We start from the raw sequence: 20,539 nt of genomic DNA, 5'->3' as shown, positions 1-20,539 counted from the left end.
ATGATAAAGAGGTGTTGTATCTACAACAATCAACCGATGTAATTCATCATCAGCAATCTCATCCCTCTTGTATTGTTTGCTCCACATGCTGCTCACTCCCATCCTCCTACTAAACTGGTTGAGAAGCATGATATGCATCGAGTGCACAAAGGATGTTTAGAATCTCAATAATCTTGTCAGCTAAGAATGTAATACTAACCGCTTGTACAATGAATGTGAATGGATCATCTACGACACCCATTTCAGCCACCCCATGATAAAACTTATACAAGATTAGGATAAGCAACCCTCGATTGTTCGCAGATTGGACCCCATCCTGTCTCTGAAATACACTACTCCACTTGCAAATCGCATCACTGAAGTCGCTCAAACTGATTGCCTTCCCAACAAGTATGAGTCTGGTAGGCTAGTTCTATGAGCTAGAGAATGTTCACTCTGATCTTCTACGTTTTGTTCCATTAGTTTGACATGGTTCAAAACAATATGCACGTCAAGAAAACAAAATTGAGAGCCTTTCATAAATGGATAAACATGCCTACAATAGATCCTATAAGAAATTGATATATTCAGAAGCATGGTTCGAACTGAAAAAATTATCGTTCGAACTGTTAAAGATATGGGTTCAAACTTATGCAAATAACCTTCGAATAATCTTAAGTCTATTTGAACGAGACTATTTACTAAATCACAAGCAAGAGATTGGGGGCGTCACATCCGTGGGCAAGTATAGCCCATTGTCATCATGGAAGACCTATCACAATGTCACCTACGGTCACAGCTACTAGCTGTTACCCACGACAACTAAGAGAAGTTCTCTACCGGCTTAGAGAAGGAGAAGAGAAGAGAGGCAAAGTAACATTGTCCAAAAAATGAAGGCATAGGTAAAATGAAAACTTGTTTGAATATAAATTTTTCCAAACATACTAATCAAAAAATATATAAATTTTTTCAAAGATGCTTAATTGAGTGATGAAACCTTTTGTATAAAAATTGATATCATTTTGGTTTAAAAAGGTAGGAGGCAACCAGAGAGGTAACCTTCCTAGCTTATACTAAGTAATAAGAATGATATCTTAGCCTAGCGTGCAGGAAGTCACCAAGCTTCCTCAAATCAGATCTAAGCCATATCCTAAATCCCAACACCACTAAGAAAATCCATAAATCCTTGTATATCCATAAATCTTTATACGACTAATATTGATAATCTCGAGCAAATCCATTTTCGAATTCGAACCCAGGTCGCAATACGTCAAATCAATGTGAAAAATCCAAAGACCAAGGAGTCACCAGTCTTAAGAGGAAAAAATTAATTCGATCGAAATAGAATATTTTTAATATTTCCAAAATTCTTTCATAATAGTTTTATGAGAAATTCTCCACCACACCTCCCCACTTTAGTCAATATGTAATTTATTATTTTTGCCCTATATTAATATGCTTAAATATGTATTTAAATAAAATGATAAAAATGTTAAATCACATGCTAATTAAATACAGTAGTATAAAACTTCCTAATAACATTTCTCTTCGTAGAAAATGTTCTCACAATAATAAATGATCGATGAAAGTCAAGCATGTGTCAACTCTGCAAATGTTCTCTCTTATCACAATTTCTATTGCATTATTTCATGTGTATTTCATGTGAGTGCCAGATCCAGATGTCTCGAGGATCAGACCTATGGGCGTTCCGTTCTCTACTAGAAAACCTCGATAACCGCACAACTAAAATCACTGCCAAGGTCAACGCATCATAAAATTTAGGCTGAAAATTTCAGAGAATTGATTTAAGAACTCCTTACATCACTCCAACGCAACGAAACCAATAAGCCACAAAAAAGTATTCAACACTTCATTCCCCAGCAACCAAAAAAGTAAATACAAGAAACACAAATTAGATTCTCAAAATGGATACCAACTATTCTAATTCCAAAAAAAAAAAGTAGAAGTTGCTCAAACATATGGAATTGATTTCAACTACAATGTGCCGCTCCTGACAGTTGACGGTTGAAAATAAAAAAGGCCACACAAGTAAGAATTCGTACTTTCCAAATTTAAGTCTGAAGTGCTCATCGACGTCGCATACCACGTCCACGACCAGGAAAAGCACCTCCACGTCCTCTACCACCCATGGCACTAGCAGCAGCTTCTCCCTGTGCACTCTCTGACTGCATCATAGAAACGAAAACAAGCATCATATAAATAATGCTGAACATCATATGGGCACTACGTCTTGGGAGGAAATAAAATCAACTAAAAAATTTAATACATGTATATTAGAAGCAAGCTAAGAGATCTCGCTAGATTGGCCATAATTTTGAGTGGGGCAAAAATACTAGAGGTATTGCTAATGCACCTTTCAGATCTTTTAGCACCTTAATGTTCTTGTGCCAAAACATAAGTGAATGCCACTGCCGTCCAACATAACTTTTTTTTTTTTTTTGATAGGTAAAAGAGGTTTTATTGATCCACGTGAATAGGCAAAGCCCAAATACACAAGAAGTATACAAGAAAGAGCCTAATTACAAAACTACGTGCTACGGAGAGTAGTGAAAAAGTCATTAAGACTCGTTCAATTCATTACAATAGAAGAGGCCCAAAGCAACAATGTCTTAAAGAAAAAGGCCCTAAAACCATCCGGAGAGCATTCCTTATTCTCAAAGCAGCAGCCATTTCTTTCGTTCCATGTTCACCACATTAAACATACGGCACCATCTTCCATACAGCTGCAATATGGTGATTGCCCCTAATCCCTCGCCAACAAGACAATAAATCTATCACCCTCCTGGGCATAGCCCATGCGATACCGAACCTAGAGAGGATTTCATCCCATAATACCTTAACTACTTCGCAATGAAGGAGGTGATCCGCTGATTCACTGTTGTGTTTGCACATGAAGCACCAATCCATTATGTAGAGTCCATGCTTTCTTAACATGTCTATAGTCAGTATTTTACTATGGGATGCCAACCAACCAAAGAAAGCAACCTTGAGGGGGATATTACTCCTCCAAATGTTCTTCCAGGGGAAGGCATTGAAGGTGTGAGTTGTCAAGGCCTTGTAGTGCAAACGAACTGAAAATTTCTTGTTCCCTATGCATGTCCAGAGTAATCAGTCCTCCCCTCCTGCCCTTAGTTTCAGCGCATATAACACGCTGTATAAATCAGTGATGTCTCCCACCTCCCAATCCTGGACAGCTCTAGTGAATCTCAAGGACCAATGGATGGAATCAACAGTACTGCACATATTATAAGCCACTAAGGAACCCTGATCAGACGCAATCCTATAAAAAGAGGGGAAAGTGTTTTTCAAAGCAATTTCCCCACACCAAATATCGTGCCAAAACCTGATTCATGTGCCCCTTCCCACCTCAAACCTACAGTTATCGAGAAAATCATCTCAACCATTCGGGATAAGCTTCCACACTCCCACGCCATAAGCCCCTCTTACTTCCTTAAGAGCGCTAACCTCCCCAAATGCTCTCGTATTTGACCTTTAGAATATTCCTCCGAAGAGCATCTCCCGCCAGATGATAACGCCATAATCATTTTCCAAGAAGTGACTCGTTCAAAGTTCTCAATTTTCTTGCGCCCAACCCAACGCAAGACAAAGGGGTGCATACTTTATCCCATTTAATCAAATGGAAATTTTTTGCATCCTCTATCCTCCCCATAAGAAATTAAGAAAAATTTTCTCCAACCTATTCGCCACCCCTACAGGCACAAGAAATAAAGAAATGAAGTACGTTGGGAGATTAGATAACGTACTCTTAATAAGTGTGATTCTCCCACGCTTAGACAAGTAAATTCTCTTCCAACGTACAAGTTTGTCTTCAATTTTCTCAACAATCCCTTCCCACATCACCTTGGGTATATGAGGGCCCCCCCAAAGGGAGTCCAAGGTACTTCATAGGCAAGGATGAAACCTTGCACCCCAAGATGGCAGCCACTTCACTTGAGTTATTGACTGAGCCAACAGAAACTACTTCCGACTTTGACAAATCCACCTTAAGGCCAAATACAGCTTCAAAGCAAAGTAGAAGTGCTCTTAGGGAATGAATCTGATCCAGATCCAGGTCACAAAAAATCAATGTATAATCAGCGAAAAGAAGATGGGAGGTTGTCAAGCTTCCATGCGAGGAACCACCCACTGAGAAACCCGAGATGAAACCCCTATCCACCACCCCTTCCAGCATTCCATTCAGCACATCCATGACTAGAATAAATAAGAGTGGGGATAATGGATCCCCTTGTCTCAAACCCCGAGAACTGTTGAAGAAGCTTTCAGGAGTGCCATTGATCAAGACAAAAAATCAGACGGTTGTAATGCAATGCTTTATCCACTAACACCATCTTTCCCCAAGTACCTACCAAGTATATACAAGAAGAAATCTTAGTTCACATGATCAAATGCCTTTTCCATATCCAATTTACACAAGATACTTGGAATGCCAGCTCTAACTCTACTCTCCAGGCATTCCTTAGCAATGAGAACCGAGTATTTGTCTTCCTTTCACAAAAGCATTTTGGGAATTCAGGATGATCTTCCCCATGACTTCGCTCAACCGCTTCGCTAGAACCTTAGAGATGATCTTATAAACCTCACTCACCAAGCTTATTGGACAGAAATCATTAACTTCCACCGAAAGTCCAACATAACTTGGTTAACCTGAAAGTAATAAGTGACCATTGTTTAACCTTGTGGGCAAAATGTTCAGTTTTTAACCACATTGTCAAACTTGAAATATCTTTGACCACCATGAATGCCACTGTCGTCCAACATAATGGAACATGATCCAAGCAAAGTCAGCAATTAGTAGATACATTTATCTGCAAACTAATGGAATATCCAAGGAGAGTGCCAATTAGTAGACACGTTTATCAACAAACTAATGGAATATCCAAGAGTTCTTGCTCAAAAAAGAAAAAACTCTGAAAACGCCTCCACAGCCTTCTGATCTCTCACTAAGGAAGCACATAACGTTGAAATCAACTCAAATAACACAGTATATCCTACCAACTACTAAGACCAGCCAATTCCTCTAATAAGGTCAACCTTTTACAATCATGTGGCCCATAGACTTACTGCATACACCTGATGAAAAATTGCCGCACACATTTTGAAAAAAGCAAGCAATTGTATACTCCACCATATAGCCCTCCACTTTCTCTACCATCCTTTGACCCCACATCAACAGAATTCCTCCCGAAGCAACCTCTTGAAGCCATGTGGCTCCCATCCATGTGTGTATGTCCCCACAATCTTCTTAAGCATCTTTTTGTAATGGCTTTCATCTTAGTCTCTTGTAAGCAAATAATATCTACCAACCCTCATCAAAATAAATTTTTAATTATGGCCACTTGTTCGCATCATTTGCCCTCCTAATATTTTAAGACAATAACTTAGGCATCATATAGAAATAGACTTCACCCTCCCCCTTACCTCTACTATGACTACAACTACCACCATGAGAGTCAGTTTGTGGACACCATTTAGGCCCAGTCAACTCTCCATTCTTTTCTCTGTTGTGTTTGGCCATCATTTGCATTTCAAACCCCACACCCAATAACTCCTCATTTTTGGATTTCCATTGCATTTTTAGTCGCCCAATTTGAGGAAGATATCCCATGGATTGCTCCAAAGTCTCCCAATGACATTGTTTGAAAAGGGAAATGCTCTTAAGAATAAGTTTCCATCTCCTTGTATCTGTTGTCTGCTTCATCATACACAACCAAGCCTAAGGAAACCTTATCCAAGTTCTCCCCACATGCCTTCAATCCACTACTTCCACCTCAAGACCATTCATCACTAATATTCCATCCCCCATGCACCAATATAAATTATAACCACTCTTTAGTCTAAGGCAAAGACAAGGAACAGACCCCAAAGCCACTTTCTTCCCCATTCTTAGCATCATAGTCCACTCATCCAGTCTATCCACCCTGTCAGAATTTGCTACTCTCCCATAAGCCTCCCTATTCATTCGTGGCAAAGATGCTGAAAAGGGACAAGGGGATTGAAACGCTTATCTCCTGGCTCACAATGCATTAAGCCTTATAATAGCTCGTGTCTACATCCATCAGGTGGAGAGTACACAGCCAAATTGGGATGAGGTTTTGCCCATCTCTATTGACCCACCAATTTATCCTTTTTTAGATTCATCATCAGCCCGCCTATATACAAGAGTACAACTCACTCTCTCCATCTGCTAGAGAACTCTCCATGTTGACTCAGATGAGAAGACATCATCATCGTATCTGCAACAATACCCATTTTAAGACCTTAATCGCTTGGCGTAAACACGATAATAAGCTTCAGACGCCGTTTAGATCCATGGGCCGAGTTGAGTTGAAAGATGGACCCTTATTGAATTAGAAGATTGGGATGTCCAAGTTCTCTATCTATTGCTTTTCAACTTCTTCCATACTTTTAACTTTTTCATTTCTTCCACTCTAAAGGATTCCTCTTTCCTTGGCATTTCTGAAATTGCTCACATCTCATTTTAACAACCCAATCCAATATTATAAGGGATAAAATATGGATGATTTATTGGGCCTAAAATAGTTTTAATGTGCCGTGTTAGAATATCCCACGAGCTATTAATTTAGAGAGGCTATTGGATTTTTACTGGGCCATATGGGATAAGCCCACAAGTTATTAACTACTGAAATTTAGTTAGGCCCAAAATTTTATTTTAAAGTTGTTGAGGTTTAGTTGATGATTTTGGAGAATATTATTGGGCTAATATTTATAGAAGCCTACTAGAGATTAATGGGGATACTTTGGAAAGACCACGGGCCCATAAATTATTACGGTGGATTATAAGATTTTTATTGGGCTCAGTAATTGAGTTAAAGCCCATTTAATATTTATGGACCAAGAGGATCCCTATTTAATTGACATTAGGCCCAAGAATTTATTTAAAGCCCCAAAATGTTTACTGGATGAGTCGGGCTTATTTTGAACCAAATACCCAAAGCCCATGAGTTAAGCCCAAAGTTGCACTGCCTCAAAACCTGTATATACTATATTAAGTTCCGTTCCAAGCACTTTAGGTTTCATCCTCCTCTTTCTCTAGGGTTTCCAGCTACCTATGAATATACACGCAAATACACATTCACCCACAGCCCCTCGTATATTCACGCACTGCCCCCCCCCCCCCCCCCCCCCCAGAAGATTTCCTCACCAAGCCGCTAGCCTCCATCTCAAGGAACAGCAGCCCCGAAGGAAACCCCACGCGGAGTAAGCCTTCAACGTTCAAGCAAACCACCACAGAAACGCTGCCTCAAGCCACCGTAGAAACCACCTCCCCTCAGCCCCTAAAGCACGTCTAGCAGCCCTCCTACTGCACCATAACCCAACTGTGAACCACTGTTCCATGCAAAATCCGCCGCACTCAGTGAAGCCCCTCCTAGTTTCGGAAACCACACAGTCGCTACACCACCACGGGATAGCCCCACTGCCAACCTCCTCCACATTGCTGCCACCCTGCACCACCCTCCATATAAAGACCAAAACTAGCTCATGAGATCGACACAGTCCTTGCTTTAAGCAAGAAAAACCGAGCACAACACCTTCCACCAAGCACAGCAAAACATCAACCCCGTAAGCCTCCGTTGATGTTGTCTGTCTCTTAGTAATCTCTCTTTCTCCCTACGTCAAGGCCCCCTATCTCTCAGTTTCTCTCACTTTAGGTCTCTCACGTTATTCTCTCTTCTCCCCTCTCGGCTCCCACTATCGCCATACTAGCACCACGAAGGAGCAACCCAGTCGGACAATTCAAATCACTCCACAATGAAACTGCACGTCCTCTCTCTCTCTCTCTCTCTCTCTCTCTCTCTCTCAAGCAAGCTGATAATTACCATGTGAGATTGGTAAGGTGTCACCGATTGGAGATAATTGTGTAAAACTTCGGTTTATGTTGGCTATATGAATTTATGAGGATTGGGGCCCATGAAAAGTTAGAATACTTTTAGGGTAATTGATAAAACATCGAGAAATCAAAGTTGGACACAAGAACACTAGATTTATGATTTTAACATCAATATTATGGAGTCAATGTGATTTTACGGTTATGAGAACTTGATGTTTATAGAAATATGGGTTATTTAATGAATTTTAGGGTTTGGAGGATTTTAGGCTTTAGGGAAATATAGAATATTTTAGAATTTCGTTTTTAATTTAAAAGTACGTGATTAATTAGAAATTTATGGAAACTACTTGCATATTTTATAGGTAATTCAGCTTCACCCTAAAAATATTGGATTAATGCTACTAGGTAAGTAGGTAAGAAGCATGATCATACCTTACACGTGTACCGTAAATGACGTCTTTTATAAAATTACTATGTATGTACGTACTCCAATGGAAGCCCCTTTTTATAAGTCATGATAAATTTATAAATGTTATGATTTTATGCATAAGTTTCACATTAGCTGCAATGACATGCATCAAGATATTTAATGAAAACCCATGATTTCAAGTTAATATTTATGCATTAAAATATTTATGAAAATCTATGATTTTATGTGAAGAGTTATGCATCAAGAGATTTATGCAAAATCATGACTTTCTGTGAGGAAAGATATATCACGACATTTCATAAAAGATTACGATTTCATTTGAAATCTATGATATGATAAGGCACGATTTCACTTGAAAACTATGATATGACAAGACAAGATATGACAAGAAAGTATGCATGTACGATTATGATGAAATATGAATGTTAAGATACGTAACAATCTATGTTATGATATGAAGACAGTACCATGATATGTTATGGGCATATTGCATTGCCAGGTTACTTATCAAAAAAATATATATATTGCATTGTCGGGTTGTACATACTAGTAGTGCACCCAGTGTCTTCCTTATGTATGGATTCCTCAACTCATAGCCACGAGCGGAATCGGAATCTACTTAGATTCGTTAACACTAACTCATGGGGGTCAACAGTGGGTACTGGCCTAACAAGTGAAAGACAAGTTAATGCATTTCATGCACTAATTACGTTCAGGTTATTTACGTATGTAACTATGAGAATGCATGTTTTCAAGAAAACTTATGTTTTATTATGTTTACTGTATGATGTGATGCTTATTGAGTATTCAACCCCTGTTTGTATGTTTTAAACGTCCCCAAGTGAGGATTTTCATGAGGATGGAGCTACAGGATAGGACTTGGCCCAAGGAGGCGAGGGAAAGGCCTAGACAGCTTATGACATGGTCAGTTTTATGATTTCTAGTTTAATAAGTTATTCTTCATAATTACATGAGACTTTATTCATAAAAAGTCTTCTGCAAACTCCATTTTGGGTTTTAAGTATTTAATAAAGATTGACTTATTTATTTATAGAATATTTACAATCTGGCGCTTTGTTAAGAAGAAAGAGTTTTAAGGAATGGTTTGGATTCAGAGATGAGTTTAGTTAAGATGATTTGTGAATAGTATAATAAAAGTTGAATTGTTTATTATATTTTGTATGTAAATTTGAAAAAAGTTGTTTTGAGATTTGAAAAAGTTGAATTGTTTATTATATTTTGTATAAAAATTTAAGAAAGTTGTAATGATGAGATGAGATGAGATGAATTGAGGTGGATTTTGAATTCAAACGAGGCCTAAGTCAATGTTAGTAGCACTTCAGTTCCCCGAGATTTCTTAAAATGACCTTATTATCAACCCTGGGGGAATGGAGTGTTACACGCACACAACAAACCATCAACAGGTCCTAATCACTAAAGGCTCGTTTGGATAATGGGAGTATCTCAGAATTCTATAAATGATAGTGATATGATTTCAGTTAAGACATTTTATTGGGTTTTGATAAATGATAGGAAAAAAAATGAATAAAAATATTATAAAGTTCAAAAATTATTTGAATATACTTTTTTAATATTATTTTTGTTGTGAAGTTGTACTGGTTTTTGTATTTTGTTTTTAAGTTTGTAAAGGTTGTATTGATTTTTATATTTGGATAATAATTAGGTAATAATTATATAAAAAAGTTGAAAATTTAAAATTAAAATGTGTTGTGTTTGAGTGATGTTTGGAAAGGAAATTATGAGAAGTTATGAGAATTTCTCATCTCATCTCATTTACTAAACGTACCCTTAAACTCTATTACTCATCCTAAACTGCCCTTATGATGAAAAATGGCAAGACACCTAAGACCACTGAGACCATCCTGCAACCCTCCAAGCATTTATCATGAAGAATTCTTAAAGTCAGGCTAGAAAAAGTGCTTGCCAAACAAAAGAATAGAACTGCTCGTTTTGCATACCAAACTTGCCCTAAATATTTCTGTGGATTCTTGGAATTGGTCTTTCAGATCAATAAGTATTTGTGAATATGTGGAATTTGTATTTTTAAGAGCACATCAGGATTTTTCTTTTTATTTATTTTGAGCCAGAAGTGACAGTCTGACATATTATTCAATGTACCCTAACTGATCAAGTTATATGATCATTTTCAATTCACAATCAAAGCCTCGAAAAAACCAAAAAAAGAAAAACGAAATAAGGTACAAGTTTTCACTTTCAAACCACAATCCAGAAATCACAATACCTTTGGATTTTTTACCGTCTCATCTACGCTTAAAATAAGGCAGGCAGCCTCGGTAGCAGCATTAATAGCATTAATCTGCAATTAAGCAGTTACCATAGTGGCCAAAAGTGTAAAATTGTCAGCAAAGACATTCTTCATCCAAACATATACACATGTTAAAGAACCCAAAACAGAAAGATACCTTCACAACTGCAGGCTCCCAGACAAAATTAGCAAATGAATCAGCAATTCCACCAGTATTGATATCCACACCATAATTTGCACCTTCACCTGTTAAAGATTTGAAATATTTGGTAAAAGGGGGGGAAAACTCTGAAACTACTACCAAACATAAAACCACCTCATATGCTGCAAGACACAAATCATCCAATATAGTCTCTCCGGACAGGGAGAGTGCGGTCTTTCTGGGATAATATTAGGGGGATATGGCTAGATTATTTACTTTAATTTTTGTTCTGTATATTCTAGTTGTTGGTTTGTTATCATGGTATTCCCCTGCCATAAGTGAGGGTTTATCAATAACATTGAGGCTTTGTCCTCTTTTATAAAAAATTAAAAAACAAATAGTCCAATTGATTCTGGTGACCATATTTGGAGACAAAAAGGGATGTTTCAGTAACCAAACATTATTTAACCAAAAACGAAAGCAGGGAAAATATCTACGATGGAAAGATGCCAACCAGATTGAAGTGCGTGTTTCTGTCTTAATTTGTTCAGTACATCCGTTGCATCAAATCCAGCATTATCACATAACTGCCGTGGAATAACCTGTAACCATCAGAGGAGCATACCTAAATAAAATGTCTCAAGTCGATACTTCTTATAAACAACACAAATAGGTAACCGTATATTCACTTTTTTTAACAAATACTTGACTCACAATACCACACGATTAAACTAGTGACCTTAAGCTTCACGCAATACTTAGGGAGAAGGCAATGCTAATTAGTCCAAGAACCATTGCCAAAAGTTAACAAACATATTATCATTCAGTAAACAGAGAAAACATATTCAATATTATCCCAAATTCTAGTTACAAAGAATATATATTCTGCCAAACTCTCGTGATTCAATTGACCTTTAAATTCAGAGATAACTATTTTATAAACCATGTTCCTTCAGTCAGTTAAAAACTTGATAAAAGTGCAGTTTGTAAAATGGTAATTTCTACACAGATATCTTCCTGAAAATTATGGCTTGCATGCCTATGATGCCAGAATTTATTATCAAAATAACCCCCAACAAAATCAGTCCAGCAAGACTGGCCTCAAACATTAGCAAGTCAGACAACATACCTAGAAATCTGTGTTTCCAATTCATGCCGAATGGTAGTAGGCACACATGCTCAAACCCTCAACTTAACCCTCCAAACCCCAAACCGAGAAAAGACATGTTAGCTTGCTTTCATTGGCCTTTCTTTATCATGCCCAAGTTATAAACTTAATTTTAAGTCAAATCATGACTCTGACGTCTTCACCCCCAAAGTAAACTGCACGTAATTAAGCGCACTTAAAAGCGCAAAATGTGTGTGCTGTTTTCAAAATGAATGGCAAACTTATTTATTATAGATTTCAAATGGAATTCAATAAAAATATAATTGAGACTTTAACAAATAGAAATTTACCAATAATTAGTTATACCAACTCCATTCTTGTACTATGTTTTCACTTATATATGGGACGGAGTCAAGAAACCGAAGACACCAAGTGCAAGGGAGCACATAGTGAACACCACCCCCCCCCCCCCCGGCAGGCGGGTTCTCTTTATGGTAAATTCTATTTTTTTTTTTCTAGCAATCTTTTTGGGTAAAACTGTAATATAATCAATATATAAAGAAGGCAAAAGAAATGCATCAGAACACTGATTTTGTACTATCCATTTCACCCAAAAACAAAGTATATCGTATTTCTTTACTTTTCTTCCCTAAATCACCAAGTGGAAACTAACTAATTTAGGAGTACTTAAAATTTCGTGGTTTGGTTCAATCTAAACTCATAGTTTGAGGACTGTGGCAAAAATGAAGATCTCACATTGTAGAATACTAATCGATTCATTTCAACCAAAACCAATTCCCAATTCTGAATCAACATATGTGAAGAAAGTTTATTCCCATATCTGTTCCAAAGGGAAAAATAACGGCATAAAAACAAAGCTTTAATACTATTTTGTGCACGCCTGATAAAGAAAACATAAAGCAATTTAGTCCACTTGTACAATTTTTTTCCTGCATATAATTAACCGAAACATTTTCATCTAGATAGAAAAAAGGCACACACTCCCAAAAAGATATACCTCAAGAGCTTTAGCATAAGAGTTGATAAAAAGTTGAGATTTCCCAGCTATTGTGCGAGCATGCTGTCTAAGATATCGACTTAACTCCATCTGACACCAAAAAAAGACATTTTGCATCACCAAAATATCCTCAATATAATTGATCAAGGTCTAGTTAATTGTTCTAAAAACCATACATCTATCGCACCACCCCCAGCAACTACAGTGGAGTTCTTCATAGCCCTCCTAACAATCATTATTGCATCGTGTAAACTCCGCTCAGCTTCCTCAATAAACTGGCAAGAGAAATCTGATGTCAACTATATGTGCAAGCATTGTGCGACCAAATAACTCGGTGGTTCTTTTTTCATGCAATTGACAGACCTGATCAGCTCCACCACGCAGAACTATGGTGGCTGTATGGCCCGACGGACACCCACAGAATATATTAAACCTCTCATTTCCGACTTGGCTTTCCTCAAAAAGCTCACATGTTCCAAGAACCTTGAGGACAAACAAATCTCACATTAGAAGTGCTATCCACCAACATATCAAACAACATAAGCAAACCACTGTCTTCATTCTTAAGAATAGTGGGAAAAGATATTAAGAAAAATGCAAAATAGTGACCTCATCAATAATGTTGTTGACAGATGTTTGTACAGTTCCACCAGTCGCAGCAGCAACCCGTTGCAAATCTTCTTCTGTTACACGACCAGCACAGAAAATATCTCGATCTGCAAAATACTGTCAAACACACCCCTGTAAATCCGAAGAATCTTCCTGTAGAGAGCTCAGAGCCATTGTTTTCATCATTTTTTTTTTATCGGTAAACAAAATTTTATTGATAATAGGGATAGGCAATATAGCCCAAGTACACAGGACATATATAGAGTATCACCTAGTTTTCATCAAATTATTACTCATTTAAAACCATAAATGAAAAGGCATGAAATATAAAGAAATGTTGTTCTTCACTAAATGTGAGGGCGTATGAACTGAGTTTACCGATTAAGAATGTATGAAAAAGCTCATGAAAATTGAAAAAGATCTTTCTGATAGGATAATTTTTATAATAGGTGTAAAAGATATTTTTTTTTTTTTTATGTCGGGGAACCACTCCAAGGCAGAGCCGTTCAGACCCACCCATGCAGAGTAAACCCGGTCCCGTGCACTGCACTCTTGGAAGTTTCCCTACACGGAATTAGTTAAATCACTGGTTTCTCACCAGGGGGTGTGGCCCCTAGAGATTGTTTGCACCCAAGGGGATTTGAACTTGGACCTAGGGGAGAATACCCCCAAGCCCAAGGCCTTTACCACTTGAGCTAACCCCTAGGGGTTTAAAAGATATTATAAGACACCTACTACATAAATTAGAGTTAGAGCAGATGTATATGAAAAAACAACAGATGCACTAAGAATTGGGACAATAGACACCTGTGTGGCAAGATCACCAATAGCCAGCCGCGAAAGAACAACCTTAGCCCCACTCTGTACACATTTATCCAACTTGTCATATATAATATTCCATTCTGCATCAACAATTGACTGGTACTGCGATGGATCTGAAAGTCTACAGAAGATGGGAAGAGCATGTCCAGATAAGCACTTTATCTAGATGAGCGTGTAGAAATCGAAAATAGACCCAAATACTTTACCTTATTTCCGCATTTTCTTTCTCAGATTTCAGTTCCAATTCAATGTTTAGCAGAAGTATCTTGGGATTTACAAATTTCTTTGGCTGCTGCTCAAAACCCGCATATGAAAATGTCTTTTTAAAGGCAACACCATTTACGAGAAAGGAATCACGCATGTTACCACCAGGAACCTGTTAAAAAAACCAAACTTTCCATTGCTTGAATTTTGAAAGCACAATTTCTGGCTAAGAAAAACTTCCAGCTAAAAGATAGAAGATTTATGTTAGAGTGAAGAGAGAGAAAAAAAAAATCAAAGCATTGGGCATTGGAAGGGAAAAGATTGAACAGAAAGAAAGTTCCAACAAAGAAGTTTTGCTACAAACTAAAGTGGATTGAAGTGGACTGACATTTTAGTCAGAAGGATCTTTTCTAAACAAGATTTAGAACAAAAATACTATAGTAGTAGTATATATCCTGTGTGGCTTAGCTCAAATGACACATCCTCCCTCAGTTAAAACATGATGAAGGGTGCCATTCTAGCATCAAGGCCCAGAAGTGCAAGTGTAATTTACAAATTAAAAATAAATGTCATCAGTACCCAGAAAAAATCATACACATTCCCATGAACCAAAACTGGTGAGAAAACAAAATGAACCAACAAAATATAGTAGATAAATCCAAAAAATATAAATCCCAAAAGAATTTGAGGCTTGGTAAAGAAAATGAAAAAGACTCCAGGAGAGCCTAGAAGACAATCACAAAATGAAAACTAACCACGTGACAAAAAGCAGCCTTTTGGTAATGAAACTAATTGACAAATTAGTTAAAGACATCCATTTCCAAATTTGTTCTCCGATAATGAGTGAAAATGGTTAAGCACATACAGGAAGTCAAAAGAGTAAAAGGTGGCAATATTATATAAACAATAAATGTTGTGTTATTGGCCCAGTGGCCACCCAACAAGCATAATTTTTCAGGATCACGTCTCTAGGCTCAAGTTTACTATCAACTTGAAAGTACAACATGAAGAGTTGAGGCGAGATATGATCAAAGATTAGAACACAAGCTTCCAAGTATCAAGATTAGACTGAAGTACTTCGGAGTGAAATTCAAGGAATCACAATTATTCATCATGCATGTGTAATGACCAGATTTCTTAATTGTGCCAGTATTATATTATTTTGGGGGAGGGGACCACTAATTATATCTTTCAAGTAGGGTTTTCAGCATCCATTGGATACTTTACATCATCCAGTGTTCAGTATTGAGATAAAGCTCATTACATAACAAGTCAAACCTAAACAGGTAGGTTTAAACATCCAATTATTATAAATAACTAAAACAGAAAAACAAGAAATTACGAATTGTATCTTTTAAAGGACTAACAGCCAAACATACCTTCTTTATTCCAATCATATTCAGCCTATCTTCATTCCCAATTGCAATGACAGCATCTACAACCATTGATGCAAAAAACTCTTTTTCCCCACCAATGAGTTTTGAAGAGAGTGTTGTAGTAGCACATTTAGCAAGTAAGCTTTTCTTTTCTTCTAGGCTTTTTCCCTCTATGCTAACAGCCAGTTCTTTGACCTTCTCCAGTGCCTAGTGCATTATTCATAATATTTAGAATGAATGAGGATGAGCATAACCATACTTCTTTGTTTAAAAAACAAAAAAAAAACAGATCATGTACCAAATAGCATGCAGTCCGATAGCTCCGTATCAAATTTTGTGGGTGGACGCCATCCTCTATAAAAGGCTTGGCTTCCTTCAGAAATTCTCCTGCAAGCAGAACTACTGTAGTGGTTCCATCACCAACCTACACCGCAAACATTACAATTGGTAAGTCATTTAAGTTAATTGCCAAAAACATTAAAACATAGAATATAGAGCAACAAAACAATCTATAATTGAGTTTTACAGCTTGAAAATCATGAATTAGCATGACTGTACCATTTCAAACCCTAAAAGCCACCTTCAACAAAATATAACATAAAAAACTTCTGCAAAAGGTAGCACTTTGATTCTCTTATTTTCTTTGTTCTTTTTCAATAAAAGACCACCACTAAATAAAACACAATAAATAGACGTTGATGATCTACTTCATTGCTTAGGGAAAGATGAAGGCAGTTTAGCATTAATTGAACTTTTGTGTTGTAACATGTAACAAAAATGACAAAAACATGCTATTCAAAATTTTGGTGCCTTTACCTTCTCCCAAATTTTCATACAAAGAAAGTGGGAGGCAAGTGGCTGAGCTCATTACATTTCTCATTTCGATCATGTACAAAGTACAATTTGTAATACAGTAGGGAAAAAAGAAGCTAAAATGTAATACCCCAAGTTTAGTATGAGAGTGGTGAATAGGGTCCCACATTGTTTGGGAGGGAGAAATTCTGACCCTTTATAATCATTTCAAAAAACTCTAATTGTATTAATTACTCTAGTTATAATAATTACTCTAATTATAGGCCCAGATGTTGGGTGGGCTTTCCAAAGATCAATGCACAAAAAAGAAACTACAAAATAGTTAAAAACTGAACTTTTGATTAATCTCTCTGCAATAAGAAAATACATGAATGCAACTTGTCAGAAGTTCTACCATAAACCATAAACAAACTACTGTTTACACAGATTTTAGTCAATTTCTAAATTACCTGATATGATTGCTAAGAACATAAGAAAGAAAACAACTCTTCAAATTGTATGATGTTCCACATTTCAGGGAAACTCCGGAGCAGTTGGAAATGTCAATAAGCCTAACATGGCTGGAAACCTTTTTTCTACGTAATCAACAACATACGTGGCTCTGCTTTGCCTTTTCTGCTCAGCAGGTGACACATTTATAGCGAACACGTAAAACCCAAATTTATTTGCCGTTTCCTCCGCTTATATTGGTTTCAATTGGGCTGGGTCCGGTGGATCTAAGCTTAGTTCCAGTTTTTTTAGAAAAATAGAATAAAAATCTCATCCTCCCCTTTCTCAGACGCACAAAGAAAGGACTTAGAGCTCATTTAGCGCCTTCAAATAGCAATAATAAATGGATGTAACGGGCTATAGGCCACGTTAACAATCAGTACCTCAAATCTAAATGGTTAGACAACCCCAAGGCCTCGGCATTCCAGCCCCCTCATATTCTCCCCATTTTCCAGGCAAAAAAGCCGTAAATTAAACCGTACAATTATAGAGAAAAGATATTTGCAACTATGAATTTTGCAACTGCAGCGTAATCGCTTTGAAAAAAGTGAATAAAATATGAGACCCACATGAAAAAAATTAATTTTTTAATAGTGAACCCTAATCTTCTTCAAAGCAATTACACGGCATTAATGCACTTCACGGTTGTACGTAGAATTATTCATAATTATAACTAAACAATAGAAAGTAAAAAAATCAATATTTCCTGTGAGGAATTATGCTAATAGAAAATAATGATTATTACTGATCTAATATAAACAACTGAAATCTAAAATATTAAGAAACATAAGATCTCAATATTCTGTTCGAGGATATTTCCCCATTTTCTAGGCAACCAAGCAGAATATAAACGGAAAAAAAAAAACTATCCACAGTGAAAATTAAAGTTTACAGAAAGAAAAATCAGAAAAAAATAAAAGAAAAATCAAGAAAAGGAAACCTCGGAGTCTTGGGACTTGGCAATGTCGACAAGGATCTTGGCGGCGGGATGGACAATGTCAAGGAGCTTCATGATGGTGGCACCGTCGTTGGAGATGGTGACCGTGCCTTTGTTGTCATGAATCAGCTTATCCATACCCCTCGGCCCCAGCGTGGTCCTGACCACGTCTGCCGTTGCCGTGCAGGCGTTTATGTTGCTCACCAACTGCGACTTTCCTTGGGAAGTGTCCGTTCCTTCCTTTAGCAGTATGATCTGCGGTTGCTGTTTTTTGTTTTTTCAACATACATTTCACAAACACCGACAAACGAAAGTCAGTAAGCTAACACTAGTAAGCTAAAAATCTATCCAAATCGATAGTGTGAGAAAGAATCTGCGTACCAGCATGGCCGCCATTGTTGGCGATTGTCAAGGATAGGTGCCGCGGGAGAGAGAGAGAGAGAGAGAGAGAGAGACCGCGCAGGTTAGGGTTCTTGTTTGTTCCGACCTCAACTCGGGCTCAGGGTTTTGTAATTTATATTCTTTTCCTGGCGCTTTCTAGTTTCTAATATTCGGGGAATGGTGGATAGGGTGCTCTACGGCGTACGGTAACTATTGTATGCGAGTAATTTGTGACGTGCAGTGGATCTCAAACATGTTTGGTAACGAAAAATTAGATTGTGTTTGAGTAGTGATCAAATATTTTATAAATAATAATAAAAGAAAATAAAAAAATAATAGTTGAATATTAAATAGCAGTAAATAATAATAATAAATAATAACAATATATTTTGTAAATAGCCTATTATCCAAATTAACCCTTAATCGAGTGCTGATGGCCTCGCTCACCATTACCAATCGATCATATATGTTTAGACAATGAACTCCATTTTGTTCTCTCACTTATCATCAATATAATTGTACTTTTATTTCTTTTTATTTTAAATACCTTTAAATATTTTTAAAAATAAATATACAAATTTATTATTAGTCACTTTTTTAATAAGACTGACTATTCATCCGGGCCCTGACCAAATCCAGAATCCTGAAAATCAGATTTCAGTCCGGGTTGCAAAATCCGAGTACACCCAATCTAGATATTGGGTAAAAAAAATTCCGGAACCCGAGTTTACAACTCGATACACTCCAGCTCCTTCATAAATGCCGCTTGCTTCTGGGGCATCCCCCATTCATTAGCCTCAAACATCTACACGTTAGGCATGAGATTTCTGAATGACAGAACGTTTTTGCTTCTTCCCCATTCGTTAAAGCAACAAAAATTTAAAATAAAATCGTGTGCCCAGTTTTCACTTGGAAGTACCTCAACATCACCCAACCATACATTCTTATTTTGAGCTACTGGAGTTGAGAACAAAGGAAATAAAAAAGACAGCGCTTTAAACCAAAACCAAAAAACATCCAAACATCAAAACATTCAAAAAAAAAGGTATCAGGTTTAAAACTCGGCCGACCCAACCCGATTTAGGTATACCCGGATTCTCAGGACGAAACTCGAATGAACAGACCTACTCTTTAACCATTAAAAAAATAATAAAGCAAAATAAAATAAATGAGCTTTCAAAATAAAGGGGCAAAATACTGGGCCATTTAGCATTTTTCTTTATGTATTCAACACGTCCTTACTTCTATTTTTCCCTTGCTTTTTTTTGTATCCGGTTGGCCAGTTGGTGCAGAAAATAGTGTATAACTTCTTTAACATTATTAAGTTGGCAACAGAGTCAGGATTTTTAAAAATAAATAAATTAGAAAGTAAATTAATATGTTAATTTTTTGTTTTTTTGTTTTTTATACTTGAATAAAAATATTTGGTATAAAAAATCCTTATAAATACAAACTCACAAACTACTGCGATTTAATGTGAGAGTGAATGCAAACTTAAGTTTGAATTGCATAGAAAAACTAAAACAGAGAAACTTCAAACATTCATATCTCTAAATAGGAATCTTGTTCAACAACAAGAAGTATGGATTAGTCTTATTTAAAACAAGTATAGACTTTAACCAAAAAAAAATGATGGCCTGGTAGGCACCAAATTGCCACTTGGCAACATCAGATTGCCCTGAGTACACCTATGAGCTAGTTCACATCATATCACTCCATATACCCTCCACTAAGTGTCATAACCCTTACCTCCAAGTTGACAACTCCAAGCTTGCTATTTCGTAAAGCAACTTAGACTTCAAATGGCCCTACCCCAAGAGAAAACCAGCATAACTACATTACGAAAAGTGTCTCATTATGTGGCGCTCTGTTCCTCAATAAAGAATCTAGTGAGGATCATGCTGCTAAGGGTTGCTAGTTGTGGCACTTCGTTTCTTCATAAAGGACTTAGTGAGGATTCATAGTGCCAAGAGTGACAGCTGGTCAGCAACACCCAGGATTTAGGTCGAGATTTGGCATCCAATGTTCACAAAAATATGCACATGTAAGCGAA

General features: G+C 37.0%; 1 protein-coding gene across 1 annotated transcript; it reads right to left on the bottom strand.

Moving 5' to 3' along the window:
- Positions 1-1,823: 1,823 nt before the first annotated feature.
- On the bottom strand, positions 1,824-18,666 carry LOC121240283 (T-complex protein 1 subunit eta). The gene is made up of 14 exons (XM_041137673.1): positions 18,487-18,666; positions 18,109-18,369; positions 16,165-16,290; positions 15,870-16,073; positions 14,493-14,662; positions 14,272-14,407; positions 13,465-13,581; positions 13,219-13,338; positions 13,032-13,130; positions 12,856-12,945; positions 11,244-11,331; positions 10,745-10,833; positions 10,564-10,638; positions 1,824-2,165 (listed from the first exon to the last, which is right to left on the bottom strand). Exons 1-14 carry the CDS (start codon positions 18,499-18,501, stop codon positions 2,067-2,069), a joined length of 1,689 nt encoding a protein of 562 aa, XP_040993607.1. The 5' UTR covers positions 18,502-18,666; the 3' UTR covers positions 1,824-2,066.
- Positions 18,667-20,539: the final 1,873 nt, after the last annotated feature.

The sequence above is a fragment of the Juglans microcarpa x Juglans regia genome, chromosome 7S (genome assembly GCF_004785595.1).
Source record: "Juglans microcarpa x Juglans regia isolate MS1-56 chromosome 7S, Jm3101_v1.0, whole genome shotgun sequence".
In the NCBI taxonomy this organism is placed as follows: domain Eukaryota; kingdom Viridiplantae; phylum Streptophyta; class Magnoliopsida; order Fagales; family Juglandaceae; genus Juglans; species Juglans microcarpa x Juglans regia.
The sequence above is the reverse complement of the archived record's forward strand: the minus strand, read 5'-3'. Positions and strand labels throughout refer to the sequence as shown.